Raw genomic sequence first — 15,888 nt, forward strand, 5'->3', positions numbered from 1 at the left:
ACAATACTTCTTGATAATGTTTCCGATCGATTCAAATGACGTTATATTGTTCCAATGTGATTTAAAATCTTTTAATTCGAATTACTAAATCTTTTAGCTTTTTTACCATTATTTTGTCTTTATATTGATTTTTAATATTTCTAACTTCTTTAATTATAATCGTTATCGGTTAAATAAACTATAAAAGTCATCTTGGATGTTTGCAGTTCATTAACTACACAATTATTAAGGTTTCTTACTATTTCTGATGAAGTGGCTCTTTTCGTGACAGTCACCAAAGTAGACAAATCGTACGATGTTAGATTGGTGACGGTCACCAATCTAGCCAAGAGTCACCAAAGTAGCCACTTGACTCCCAAAATCGTCACCAAACTAGCCACTAGACAGATATATATGTATATGTTTATCTGTGAATTTGGAACTTTATAATTCAATATATTTTTTAATTTATATGCCATATACTGTATGGTATTAAATTACGTGATGGTACAATTCTGTCTAATATTTCAGTAACAATAATTTTTAAATTATTAATACCATGAGATAATTTTTCGTACCAATTTTTTTTTTGATACCAATTTGTTTTTTTTTCATCATCAATCCATGCATTGTTTCCATATTTATTAATTTATTATTTGATATAAATTTATCAAGAACAGATCCAAGTATATATTTTTAATGGACAATTATCATCTAATTTTATAGAATAATCAATTGTCATTTTTTTGATATTATTGAGTCATTTACAACAAGTTCTGATGGTTTATCATGTTTTAAATTATATTCTTTTTCTAATGAACGTTCTAATAATATTTAAGTTGATGATATTTGCTTGTTAAATCAAGATTAATTTCTTCACTTGTATTAATGCAGCATGATTTATCAGATTATCCAGCAAGTGAATAAATACTTATTGGCAATTCAATACTTATGTCATTTAATAACTCATGAATTTCATCATTTTCACTTGGTCTAATATCATATTTTAATAATAATGTATGTGTATTACATATATCATGAAGTGTTATAAATATTTGTGTAACTTCAGTAAATTCATTCATTCCAAGATGTTTTTTTTAAGTGTTTTAACTTGACAGCATAATTGAAAAGTTTTTTTAAATTTATCATGACAATTATTAATGGACGAGTTTGAATACGAAGTATTGTTGTAATTCATTTTTTAATTATTAAATATATAAAATTATTTAATTTAAAAATACAGCTTTCTACCGTTTGCATAAATAAATAATTGAAAAAATTCAAATAAAGAAAATCAATTTACAAAAAATATTAAAAAAAAAAAGATAATAATAAAAAAAATCAATTTACAAAAAAAAAAATATTAATAGTTCATGAATTATGAACAAATACATCTCTTTGTTTAATAGAAAAAGAATAAGTCAGTTATTATTTCACAAATGATAAAGAATATTTCTTTCACAAAAAAAGGAAAAATTATTTTTGATATTAAGTTAGTACAGTCTACACTCTACACCAGCACCCGTATTCACAGAGTAACACACTTTAGGGCTTTTTTCCTCCACTGGTGGCGTTTGTGAAGCTTTTGTTTGTGAAATTTGACAAGCGCCATCAGTGGCAAAAAAAAGCCCTAAATTGTATAAAATCGTCGAATTACCCATCACTGGTCTACACATATAGATGGCTCTCTATGATGGTTACCAGCTGATTGAGCTAATTGAGCCTTTTTTTTTTTTATAATATAATAAAAAGAAAAATTGAGCCTTTTATTACTATGAACAATTGTCGTTCAAAGTTGACATGTAGTGTATGTTTTTCTATTCATTCACGTGCCAACAACTTCAATTGAGTGAATCAAAGTGACTAATCTATTTGTTTTTTTATATATAATTACATCGATTATATTTGTATGAGTTTTGACAAGAAATTGTGTTCTGTTTTTATGTTTCCTTATTCTAACCTATAATACCTATCCTTGGTGTAGATCCTTGTAATTTTGTTATTAAATTTTATTGAATTCCTGTAATTTAATGTAATTAATCAAGTGTCATTGAATCTGTGTAATTAAGTGTGCTTAATTGTTTTCCTTATTTTTCAGCATTATTTTTCTTATTTTTCATTTGAGAAAAATCTGTTTGCCTCGTCAAGAGTATTTTTCTCTTTTTCAGAAGTCTTTTATCCTTGACGAGAGTGTTTTTACCTTCTTTCGGAAAAGAATTATTATCCTTGTCAAGAGCATTGCTCTCTTTTTAAGAAGTTTTTTATCCTTGACAAGAGTGTTTTCATCTTCTTTCGAGAAAGAATTATTATCCTTGTCAAGAGCATTGCTCTCTTTTTAAGAAGTTTTTTATCCTTGACAAGAGAGTTTTCATCTTCTTTCGAGAAAGAATCATTATCCTTGTCAAGAGCATTATTCTCTGTTTAAGAAGTTTTTTTTATCCTTGACAAGAGTTTCTTTTGTATTTTCTTATTAATAATTCGTAATAAAAAAAATGACAAAATACGATCCTGCAATTATTTTAGGGCAGAATAGGGATGCATGGCTTTCAGATGACGAGATTGACTATTTTAGCATTTTGTTAAATGATCAATTCGGATATGACATTAGAGAATCGTGGAAATTTCATGTACCCGAATATATGATACCAATACCTCCTGAAAAGAAGCATATTCAGTTGTTACATTCAGCAGAAAAAGAAATGTATGAAGAAGGTGCTATTGACATGGAGCAAGGTCATTGGATATGTACTTATTACGATGGCGCTGTAGTTCATATTTATGATTCAATGAATAGTTTCGGAGGAAATGTGCTGAAAAACAAATCATAGAAAGAGAAAAAAATTCAGAATTGCAACGAAAAAAATTTGAAAATAAAAAACTACAAGCTGAAAAACGGGCGTCAGAAAAACTCCAAAACTTGAAAGATCGCCTCAATGAAAAATATTCGTTTCGTGAAAATCATGTGTTGCAGCTTCAAAATTTGAAGAAAAAAAAAGATCCAAAAGCTAAATCTTCTCTTGACTTTATTCAAAAAATTCGAGAAGTTCCAAATTTTATTTGCTGCTGTTGTGAAGGACTATTTTTCAAAAAATCAGTCACACAAAAAATGAATATCGCTTCTTTAATGTCCAATTACAATAACTTTACGAAAAATGAACAAATCGAAGATGAAAAACAGTTCCGTTGGATGTTTGTTGAGTACGATTCAAATCATATTTGTTTCACATGTAGTAGTAACATTCGGCAAGGCAAAATACCAATTATTAATCCTCATTGTGGCTTGAAGTTTCCCGTAGTCGAGGATGAAATAAAAGATTTATCTGATCTAGAAGAAAGACTTGTGAGTCCGATTATTCCTTTTATGCAAATACGAGAACTGATGAAACACTCATTGAATCCTCAACTTGGTTGTAAGGGAGCGATTGTAAATATTCCAGTTGAAATAAATGATATGGCGGGAAAATTACCACGAAAGATTAAGGATACCTTAGTGATTCAGCTAAAATTAAAAAGACATTTGAACCATAAAACTGATTATTTGTATGAAACTATTAGACCGACAAATGTTCTCAGTGCGTTAAAAATTTTGATTCAAAAACCTCTTTACAAAAAGTATGGCATTATGATCGATCAAGAAGCTTTAAACGAATATAATCCTATGAATCATGGGACTCAAATAAATTTTATAGTTGATCCAGCTGATGCATTAGATAGTAATGATCTTGAATACGATGAATTTTTTCAAATTCCAACTCTTATGACAGGTGAGCATATCATTAATGATGGAAACAGTGAGCAACCATTATTAGTGGATAGAGGAATATTCGACAATGCTATCAATGTATATCAAAATCAAGATAGCCAAGTTTCAGTTACTTTTCAATACTTGTGTTCCGTAAATTCAATTTTCCATGGACTTGCTACACTGTATAAAACTAATTCAGAAGTGCAAACGTTTCTTGAACAGCAAGATAATTCGTTTTGTAGTGCTCTCATAGCCATAGTTAATACTGAAAACGAATATACGCGTAAATCAATTTGGATTAAATTTTTACATGAAAATCTATGCAGTCAATTCGAAATTGATCCAGTTGATAACAGTTACAAATTGAAGGGTGCAGATATTTCTGAATCAGCAACAGCTATTTTGAAAGGTATAGATTCCATCAGGCTTGAATGCTTAAATGAGAAATGCCCTGCTAATAAACACAATAGATCATGCTCTGTGATAACAACTTTAATGGGAGACGACTTCCAAAATTTTAATGATAATATACAAAACAATGTGATGGAATATCAAATAACTGCTGGTCAGTGTATGAATCATGAATATCATGAAATAAATTTAGGAAAATTTCTGTTTATTAATCCAGTAAAATTTGGTACCCAAGAACATAATCCATTTGATAATTGTACATTGTTAGATATTCCTGATAGTTTAATGGTAAATCATATTGATTATGAATTATCGTTCATCATCAATTATATTCCCCCTTTATCCTATGACTCAGTAGGTCATTATTATTGTTACTCACGTCTAAAATCAGGCTGGATTAAGATTGATGATATTCCGAAATTTGGAAAAACGACTATTGCCGACATGAAAGAAAATATAAATCCCTGTTTAATTGTTTACACTTTAGTAACAGTTCAAATCTTGAAAGAAAAAACACAAGCTGTTGTGTTATCTAGTGCGGATAAGATTGAAAATCGTAGCGAGTTTTCTGACACAAAGAATAGTCATTCAAACAAAGATGCTGAATACTTAGACGACAAAGAAATTATTTCGGCGATACATCTCGATAATGACGTACTCAATAAACTAGAAAAAATTGATAACTACGATGAAAAATTAAATTCTTCTACGAATGAATACAATGAGAGCGTAAACGAAAGAAATGTGAATATAGATAAGTACGAAGAAGAAAAAAATGATAATTTAATATCAGGCGAACATGGGGAAAAAGAAAATTTCGAATATTTGTTTAAAGAAGAGTTATTTCCACTTACAAATGAATGCCCCGAAGAGAATGAAAAAAAAGGAAAACAAATAGTAGATGAAAATAATAATTATGAGGGAATTGAAACCGAAGATTTTGACAATATATTTGGCGAAGAGTTATTCCCACTTATTAACGAATGTCAGGAGGTTATGATCGTAAAAGATATCAATTTTAATGAATATGAAAATGAAAAAAAAAATACTGAGTCAGTTGATGAAAGTTCAATACAAGTAATTGCTCCGGGACAAAGTAAAAAACCTGTTTCATGGCATTCTATTCCTAATATCGATGAGCTCGCGTTTCCTACGGTATATGGTGGAAACTGTATAGAATATGATAAAAAAAAAATTTCTTATACTCGAAGAGTAAAATACGAGATTCGGCATAATGATCGAAGAAATTGTAAGCCAAGAGTACTACTGTTTAAGGCAAAGCAGAAGATACTATCATGTATAGAGAGTTGTGTCAGTATTGCCATTCGCAAAGTTTTCAAAAACCAAAATTTAACTGTCAAAGATGTAAAAGGCCCTGAAAATGCCGAAAAACTTTGTTATGATGATGCAGCTTTCAAATTTTTGAGGATCATTAGAACTAGTCCCGGTTATTCTGAAAAACGGGGAAAAGAAGCAATGGCGATGGTCAGACAGTTAGGGCTGCCCAATTTTTTTGTTACACTTGGGCCTAACGAAACTTTTGCTCCAGAATTACTTTTGCAATTAGCAAGAAATGAGGCTAATAATAATAATAAACCAGCCATTGCCAACACACTTGCTGAAGCTTTGAATTTATCTCATGACGAAAAAACACGTTTAGTGAGAAACGACCCGGTATTATGTGCTGAATTTTTTCAGCATAGAGTCAGGGCTGTTTATGCGTATGCAACCCAAAAATTAAATGGTTTACTTGGGGAAAACTATGTTGTCGACTACTTATGCCGACGTGAATACCAATCAAGAGGTGCTGCACATGACCATTCTCTAATGTGGGCAAATGATGCACCTGTTGCTGACTTAAAGAATCGCTCTAATATGAAAGAAATAGAAAATTTTATAGATCGTATAATATCTTGTGAGTATCACGAAAACCACACAAATATGCACTTCGACATCCACCACTGTACTTTTACGTGTCGTAAAGGAAGAAGAAAATCCAATTGTCGATTTAATTGCCCAAAATTTGTTATGCCAGAAACAAAAATTTTGTTTCCATTGGCAGAAGAAAAACGTACCGAGAAGTGTGCAGCCAATTTGAAAAAAATAAAAGAACGCATGGTATTGTATCGAATTCAACGTCGAACTCAATCATTTCCTGACATGTCAGACCAATTGGAAATTTCTGAACAAGAGTATTATGAAGCCATCTCTCGTACAATTGAAACGCCACAAGTATTCTTACGACGTCGTAGCTATGAAGTCGATATCAATTCTTATCATCGGGAGTTGTTAGATGTTTGGGAAGGAAACCACGATATTCAGTTTGTTCTTGATCCATACAGTGCTATTACTTATCTTTTTAGTTACTGTTTTAAAACCGAATCTGGAATGGTTAAAATGATGAAAGATGCAGTTGAAGAATGTAAGGAAGGGAATCTATCATTATTAGAACGGTTAAAAAAAGTTAGCAATGCTTTTATAAATTCATCCTTGATATCCGCACAAGAAGCTGCTGATGAATGTTTATCACATTATATGGCAAAGTTTAGAGTCCATCGTTTTATAAATACTAATTTACCTGAAAAACGCGTTGTAATCAGAAAATCCGAAAAAGATTTAGCCGCAATGGACGACGACGATACGAGTTATGCCCACACAGAGTTCATTGATAAATATAGCAACCGACCTAAAAAACTTGAACAAGTATGTCTAGCAGATTTTGCAGCGTGGTATGAGCCAAATTACTCTATTTCCGCAGATAAAAAAGAAAGTGATTCTGAATCTGATGAGAGTGAATTTGAAGTTGATAATGATGTAGAAAATGGAAAAGATATTTATAAAAGGCGAAAAAAAGCGGCTATTATTCGGTATTGCCATTTTAATAGATCTAAAGATCCAAACAATTTTTTCAGAGAACAAATTATGCTCTTTATACCCTGGCGTGATAAAAGATCAGAAATCATTGAAGTTTCATGGAAAGATATATATTATCAAAATTCAGAATTAATCATGAGAAAGTTCAGTGAATATAATTTTTTCACTACAGAAGAATTAGAAGCAATGAAAGAACAGTATGAAGAAGAACATGAGGAATATGAAAAAGATTGAATTGAAGAATTTTTGATGGATGAACTTTCAGAAAGTGATAAAATTGATGCATTTTCACAGCTTGATATCGATAATAAAAATTCTATGACCAAAGAAAATGACCCGAATAATATCCAAGACGAGGTTGATGACCAAAAATATAAAATTACAGCTCCTCCTCTTGTCGATATTGAAGAATTAGCGAGCCTGATGCATGCTAATGAAAAACAACGAGAAATATGTATTCATGTTTTAGACTCCTTCAAGAAAAAACAAACCAATCAATTGATAATGGTTCAAGGTTCTGCAGGCACTGGTAAGAGTTTTTTAATTAAAACAATTTACCAGCTGATGACACGCTACTTTGAAAATATTACCGGTGCTGTAAAAGATACACCAAAAATCATACTAAGTGCTATTACTGGAGTAGCTGCATATCTCATTGGCGGCAAAACTTGTCACAGTGCATTTAAATTTCCAAATTATAAGTACAAGTTTGTTTGGAACAAAAAAAAAAAACCTTCCTAATGTTTACATGTATCTTGCAGAATTGAGAGACGTTGACATTATTATTGTCGATAAAGTTTCCATGTTTTCATCTTGGAATTTAATCGACTTAAATTATTTCCTTCAACAAGTTTTCGGCAACAGCTTGCCATTTGGTGGAAAATTTATTATCTTTGTCGGTGATTTTTTGCAACTTCCCCCTGTTCAAGCTCGCCCAGTATTTGAGATGCCTGAAAGTAATAATCCAGAAGACTTTTCGCAATATTTTACATGGAATCAAGTCAAATTTTTTGAATTAGATCAAGTGATGCGACAGTCAGATGTTAAATTTATAACAGCTTTAAGAAATCTTGCACTGTCTACTATGACCAAAGATGATGAAGATCTTATCAAAGCTCGTACAGTTACTGAAGATCAAGTACCGAGTGATGCATTAAGATTATTTTACACAAATCGTGACGCTAGTAATTTTAACAATAACAAAATAAAAAATATGCCTGGCGATTTGTACGTTTGTCAAGCAATCGATAGTATCAACAATAAAAAATTATCAAAGTCACAGATTAAATTTGTGTTAAATCAGTATCGTAATTCTGAAACTCCCTCAACTTCTATGCCTCATGAGATCTCGGTAAAAATTGGCATAAAATACATGATTGTTTTAAATCTTGATACAAATGATGGATTAGCTAACGGTAATATTGGGCATTTGGAACACATCACGTTCGATTCAAAAGATAAGAATAAACCAATGTATTTATGGCTACGTTTCCAAGATGAAAATATTGGAGCAAAAGTAAGATCGAAGTACTCAAAGTTTATATAGATTGAAAACAAAATTCCATCAAACTATGTACCAATAAAAAGAGAAACACGAGAAATGACTTCATCCTCTATAAAAATTAATCATGAAGCTTATCGTTGCCAATTTTCAATAAAACCAGCTGAAGCATGTACGATTCACAAATCTCAAGGAACAACACAAAGAGCTGGCTGTGTTGATTTTACAAAAAACCATCGAAATATGACAGCTGCGTTGAAATATGTAGCTCTTTCAAGATGTGATTATAACGGCCTATATATCCTGGGAAATTTTAGTGCCCCAAATCACAGAACAGAAAAAAGTAAAAACGTATTAGAAATTGAGCGTCTGAGATAATAACTGCAGGTTGACACTAAGTTATTATAATTTTCAACATGCGAATGGCAAAACCGTTATTTATCACAATGTAAATTCCTTTCGTAAACATAAATTAGATATTCTTACGGATTCGTGGTACACAAAAGCAAACGTTGTTATCTTAGCTGAAGCAAATGTCGATCGATTAGAATCTTCCGATATTTTATCGTCCTTTTCATTATTATATCCATTACCAGAACATTATTCGGTTCAGCGTAAATCTGGAGGATTAGTTATTTTTTCAAAATGTCCGTCTGAGATTTGCAATCTTTCCTCAAGCCGAATTGTTGAAGGTAAGCTCGATAGACAAGATAGACCCTGGCATCTGGATCTTAGATCATTTGAAATTGAAAATCATTATTTCATTGTTGGATATAAATCTCCTCTCACACCGACCATTATATTCGAACAAGAAATTAGCAAATGTATTCAAAACGCTCCTGAAGATTACTTTATCACGATTATCGGTGACTTCAATTTTAATGTAAAAAAACCTGACAATCCATTGATTAAAATACTGAGTAATTTTATTAATCAGCTTGATGTAGATGCATCAACAACAGATGCTCATACTCAGATTGAAATCGTATTTTCTAATTCTCCTAGAGGATTTGCTGGTACACGATCCTCTTGGTTTTCCGATCATTCTGCTATTTTTTATCAGACTGAGAAGCCTTATTCGGCAAATAAAACTTCTAATGATTCAGATATAACCACCTTCAAACAAAAGACTGATAAAACATCAGATGGTATCACAAAGAGTAACCAAAAAAGTAAAAAGAGAGTAAGTAACCATGATGATGAAGATGTAATTGTTGAAAAAAAACGAAAAACAATCGCTAGTATAACCTGAGATTAGATTGGATATAGTTTTTATTGAGTTATATTGAAAAATAATAAAGCCAAATCAACTGTTGTTAAACGACAGATGCTAAATGTTGCTAAGGGCTATGACACTTTTTTTGTATACAAATTCAATAACTTTATGATTTGAATTTTATTTTTTTTAATTTAATATTATTACCTGACCAGTAAAAAAAAAATTAAACCAGTTAGTGTAATTAGACCACACCCACCGGAGTATTGAAAATTTCAATTTTCAATTGGTAACGAGGACTGAAAGTCCCATCGAACGTTACCAAAAGATTTTTTTTTTTTAATTTGTTATTTTCTATTTTATCAATTGGTCAAATTAAATTTATTTCTTGATGATCTTTATTGAGTATTTTACACAACGAAAAAAAAAAAAAAAACAAAGTTTTTTTCTACAAAAAATAGTCAAGTGTTCGAAATTGTTACTATATACTATGTAGTTGTAAGTATATTAATTTAGATATGACACTAAAAATTCAAGAAAGAAATATATATTTTTGACGCATGTAATTAAATCTAAACTATTAAAAAAATTTAAACTTGACCCCACCAGGTTTTTCCTAAATAAGATTTTAGTATTTAAGACATATATGTTACGACAGGTGGGGTCAAGTTTAAATTTTTTTTTTTTACGTAAAGTAGTCCATATGAGGCTTAGAAAACTCAAAACAATACGTATTGGGCTCAAAAAAATAAAAACAACACGTATGGGCCGGAAAAAAAATAAAAGCAATACGTATGAAGCTGGAAAAAATTGAAGCTATACGTATGAGGCTTAGAAAATACAAAGCAATACGTATGGGGATGAAAAAAAATTAAAGCAATACGTATGAAGCTAAAAAGAATTGAAGCAATACGTATGGAGCTAAAAAAAAATTAAAGCAATACGTAGGAGGCTCAGAAAATCCAAAGCAATATGTATGGGACTAAAAGAAACCTAGAGCAATACGTATTGGGCTCAGAAAATACAAAGCAATACGTATGTGGCCGAAAAAAATTAAAGCAATATGTATGAGGCTTGAAAAAATCAAAGCAATACGTATGGGGCTTAGAAAACACAAAGCAATAGGTATAATGGGGCGGAAGAAATTAAAGCAATACATATGAGGCTTAGAAAATCCAAAGCAATACGTATAAGGCTGTGAAAAAATTAAAGCAATACGTATGAGGCTCAGAAAAACCAAAGAAACACGTATGGGGCCAAAAGAAACCTAAAGCAATACGTATGGGGATGGAAAAAATTGAAGCTATACGTATGAGGCTTAGAAAATACAAAGCAATACGTATTAGGCTTAAAAGAATTAAAGCAATACGTATGGGGCTAAAAAAAATTAAAGCAATATACGTATGGGGCGGAAGAAAATTAAAGCAATATATATGAGGCTTACAAAATAATTATTTCTTATTGTTTCCTAAGTTAATTACACTCTAATAAGTTGACGGTGCTCCGCAATACAAGTAAATTTTATCTATCTATTTTAAATAGCCTCATACGTATTGCTTTATTGAAAAAAAAAAAACCCTAATAAAATTAGTTCATGCTATGAAATATTAATACAAAATAATTATTTCTTATTATTTTCTAAGTAAATCAACATTCTATAAAATTCAGTGACCAAAAAACCTAGGCACCCAGAGACCCCTTATTCAACCCTGCCTGTATTTAGCTATCATCAGTCGTTGAATTCACGAGGTAATAGGGTTTTCTGTGAATTCTCTCAATTTATTTAAATATTAACGAATTAAACAAATTATCTGTATCATTATTTTGAGTAGTATTTTGACTATAATTTTTGGTTGAAAAAAAACTGACGGAAAAAACCGCGCGAAGCGCGGGTATGCCCTAGTTACATAAATAATTTACTGTCACAATTTCAAAAAGTTCTCGGTATTTTCGTTCCGCGTTGGACATGCCTTAAATGCATTATCAGAATCACTATCTTCACCCTAGCAAAACATCAGTGGTTACGGCGAAGCATCATATGATTCATGTTTGTCTTGAAGTGTTATAAATTCAGTACTACGTTTTTTTAATATAACATCATGTTTTATAGACTCATTATTATGGGTCAATTAAACCGTCGGAAATGTTTACTCAACGCTATCTTGTCTGCTCGGAAAACTATATTGACTGTATTTCTTCTTCACCAATAAGGCTAGCCTAATCCAATCTTGATCAATTAATATATATTTTGTTACTTGTAATATTTTGAAGATCGTCTTGATTAAGATGGCATCAAGAAAACTTTAACTGATCCTGAATAATGCTGGCCTGATCCAAATTTGATCAAGACTTGATCAATAAATTGATTTATCTTGCATAAACTGATTTATTATTACCTTTGATTTCGTACGAATTACTCGTTAATGTCGTAAAAATTACAATTTTACTTTTTAGAGTAAAAAGATATTTTTTCTCATCGCAAAACTCATTTTTTATTATTTTTATTATTACGATTATTTTTTCTCCAAGGCGATATGATACGTTATTTTGCAATACCATAACTACAAATTTTAAAACTTTTTTAAAAACTACGTGTTCAAAAATTCTAAAAACTTACACGTATAATGTCTTAGCTATCTCCAAGGGCATCCAACTCTTTTTTTTTCAAAATTCAAAAATTTTTTTTCATCGATTTCAAAAAATTTCAAAAAATTATGTGTTGAAAAATTCTAAAAATTGACTGGCATAGTATTGCTTTTTTGTACAATAAATTTTAGTTTATATTGATAATATTAATTTATTATCAAGAAGCGGCTCCACCTTCCCCTCACAATTGTTATCTACGAAGTGATCTTCTGTTTCATTATTAAAAATTCAATTGTTTTCGGCAATTTTTGTAATCCACACACGTTTTCGTGGTTATGATGCGCAACAAAAGAAAAAAACGCACCAAGTAATTATAAATTCGATTTTACAATTTGTTTTTATGTGTGTGTATTTATTTCGAATTTTTCCAATATTGCAAATTAAAAAATTCCAATTGTATTGTCTTTCAATATAAAAATGCTAAATTGTATTCTCCATTATCAATGATTTATTCAAGTTATTTTTTTTTATCCATAGGAACATGTGAAAAAAGTGAAACTTTCTTTTCTTCAATAATTTTTGCCATATATGTTGGAGTATCTATAAGTAGTGTAGCTAATAGTGTTCTAGACCAGAGGGAGGTCGAAAAAAAGTAGATTGGCGAGGGGAAAGGGGACTGCAACTCGGTTGATAAAACAGAGATGGTAAAGAAATTCGTCATTTGAATTCCCAGTTGTTGATAATGCCGAGATGGTAAAGAAATTTGAATATATCATTTGATGGTGTGAAATCCTCAATCGTCATATGTCAGTAATACAGACTTGACCAGAAAAAATTGAATTTTGTTATTTGATCGTGTGATTTCTCATGTACCATGTCTCATATCTTATGCCTCATGTCTTATGTCTTAGATCTTATGTCCCATATATCATTTGATGGTGGGAATCCTCAATTGTCATGTGTCGGTAATACAGACTTGACCGGGGAAAATTGAATTTTGTCATTTTAACGTGCAATTTCTCATGTCCCATTCTTTCGAGCTGGGTTTGAACCAACGGCCAATGGATAACTTTTTGAATTGTTTATAACAATATGCAATTCCAGTCCCGTGCTCTACCAACTGAGCTATCAAAGGTTATTTGTAGGACTTCTCACGTTTCACGTCCCATACATAAATATTTTTAAAATACAATTTTGCAAAAAAATTTACTGACTCTCCATACGTGTTATTTTTCAAATCGACCTATGTATATATGAATACAATTTTGCAAAAAAATTAGCTGACTCTTAATACGTATAATTTTTCAAATATAAACTAATAAAATGCTGTAGTAGTATTTAATTGTTTATGATAAAAAATAAATATTAATTGCAAAAAATTAATATGCACGTGAGAGTTTGCTGACTCTAAATACGTGTCATTGGAATGGGTACTCCTTCTACTATTCTAATGTATTTATCTCTATATAAACGAGTAGTTTTTCTGAAATTTTATCATTCGAATATCAAGACTGTAAGGAAAGGTAAGAAAGGAATTTAATTATATACGTATACATTAGTAATTATTATTATATTCTATATATATGTATCTGCCTGAAATTGAACTATTTGTAGAACAACAGCATTAAATACAAATGGAACAACAATTGAATAATGTTGCTAAAATGGAGAGCAAATTGCATCTCAAAAAAATGTCTGAGTTGGAGGTTAAGAGAGAGTACAAAGTAACAGCTCTACAGAAGATTCATAACGAATATAATCGAGTTATGGCTACATTGAATGGTGAACTTAATGTCTTTCCACCCAGCAGAATCGCCAAATTTATGAAAAATAATGATTATTTTACGAAAATCGAGAAAGCAGCGATCGATGGATGCTTAGATCTTCTTTTTTTGGGAGGAAAATACAACAAATGTGAGTTTATTATCTCGTTCATCATTACAATTTTTGATATTCTAAACGTACTCGAAAAGTTTTTGTCAAATAGTCAGATATACTTGCAACTTCTGTACTCAACTCATCTAATTTATGACGTGATTTTTCAAAACTTTTTTGCAATGTGTCCACTTTGATTGTCAGTTCACTAATGACTTCAGTATTATATTTTTGACTATTTTCGTGCATTATTCTAAGAAGATTATTAGTTTCATTGTTAATCATAATCAGTGCAACTTTTTTTGAGACAGCATCATACATGTCTTGGGCATTGGCAATGTGACAATTTTTTTTCTGCAATGTCATAATTTCCGTCTTCTGTAAATTTGAAACCTCCTCCAGGTGGTCTTCTTATTGCATCGTTATCACTTTTTCCTCCGATAGAATATTTTCGTTTTTTTGATAATTGACGTCCGAATATGTCAACACTAGACATTATTCCAATCCAATGTCTTTTTAATGACTGTACATTAAAGACTGAATGAACACATATATTAACGAATAATACCAGCTTCTCTTAATTTTTCAATAATTGAAAGAATTTCATTAGTGTGAATATTATTATTTTTCTGAAGCTACAAGTAATTGAAGACGATTGACAAGCTCATTCGGATCATTTCAATATATATAATTTGTATTATAATACAAATAAATATATTTTTTTTTTCATTTTTTTGTAGTGTTTTGTATTTTGGTAATACAAGTGCTGAACCTTTTTTGCTCTCGACTTTTTGTTTTCTCAAAGACTTGACAAACAGTGAAACATAATTTTCATATTTTTGTGTTCTGTTTGTCAGAAATGCACCATCAGGTTTAAAATTTTTACCATGTGCATTTGTTAATTCCATAATTTCTGTAAAAATTTTTCGATCAATTTTCCGGATAACAGTTGCATTAGGTGATTGTTGAAATAATAACTCCAAGAGACCTTGAGGAGCCGGATAAATTTTATCTTTCACATAAATATGATGATTTTTTATTTCAATCATTGAATTACCAAACGATAATTTATTGTTTTTTAATTTTTGAATGGTGAATTGTATTTTGAGACTTGTCATGAGAATTTATTGATTTTTGCTTTTCAAGGTGCTTCTTCATCATCCAATTTTTTTTTTTTTCTCCGTTATATCTTCGTCTGTGTCATCATCATCAGCATCACTAATATTATTCTTATGAAAAGTTGACGGATCAATGTCAATTTTTTCATCATTATTTGTCAATATTGTATTTTCTTCTTCTCCTTCTGTCTCGTATTCTTCTTCTGTCGTGTATTCTTCGTCTGTTCTTTGAGCATTATTTTTTTTTATTGCTTGATTTCCACTGGAACTTGGTGCTAGTTTTTGTTTTGATACATCTGCTAGCATTTTTTTTAAAGGTTCGGTGATAGGTCCTAACACCTCACTTATTATTCTCTCATTTTCAACTCGACCATATTTAATTAATTTATGTTTACGTCTTATAGAGTCACTTGCTTTTTCAATTTCATGCAATAATGATTTTTCAGCATGTAAGTTTGTATGCTTTATGACAGATAATGATGCTGTTGACAGTTCACAGTACAGTAAAGTTATATCCAAAAAGCAATATGTCAGAGTGACGTTACTATTAGTATTAAACTAAATAACAATGAACTACATAGTG

At 30.5% G+C, this 15,888-nt stretch overlaps 1 protein-coding gene across 9 annotated transcripts in view; it reads right to left on the reverse strand.

Annotated features, from left to right (window-relative positions):
* The window catches only part of LOC122851932 (zeta-sarcoglycan-like), a 119,098-nt gene that overhangs the window by 49,058 nt on the left and 54,152 nt on the right, over positions 1-15,888 (reverse strand). Inside the window, exon 1 of one of the 9 annotated variants that reach the window (XM_044151458.1) lies at positions 9,104-9,126. The exons of the other annotated variants lie outside the window; for them this stretch is intronic. Coding sequence (XP_044007393.1) covers positions 9,104-9,111 — 8 coding nt within the window. The 5' untranslated portion in view covers positions 9,112-9,126. Of the gene's footprint in view, positions 1-9,103; positions 9,127-15,888 lie in introns of those variants that run through there. 9 annotated transcript variants of the gene reach the window in all.

This window comes from Aphidius gifuensis, linkage group LG3 (genome assembly GCF_014905175.1).
Source record: "Aphidius gifuensis isolate YNYX2018 linkage group LG3, ASM1490517v1, whole genome shotgun sequence".
Taxonomy (NCBI): domain Eukaryota; kingdom Metazoa; phylum Arthropoda; class Insecta; order Hymenoptera; family Braconidae; genus Aphidius; species Aphidius gifuensis.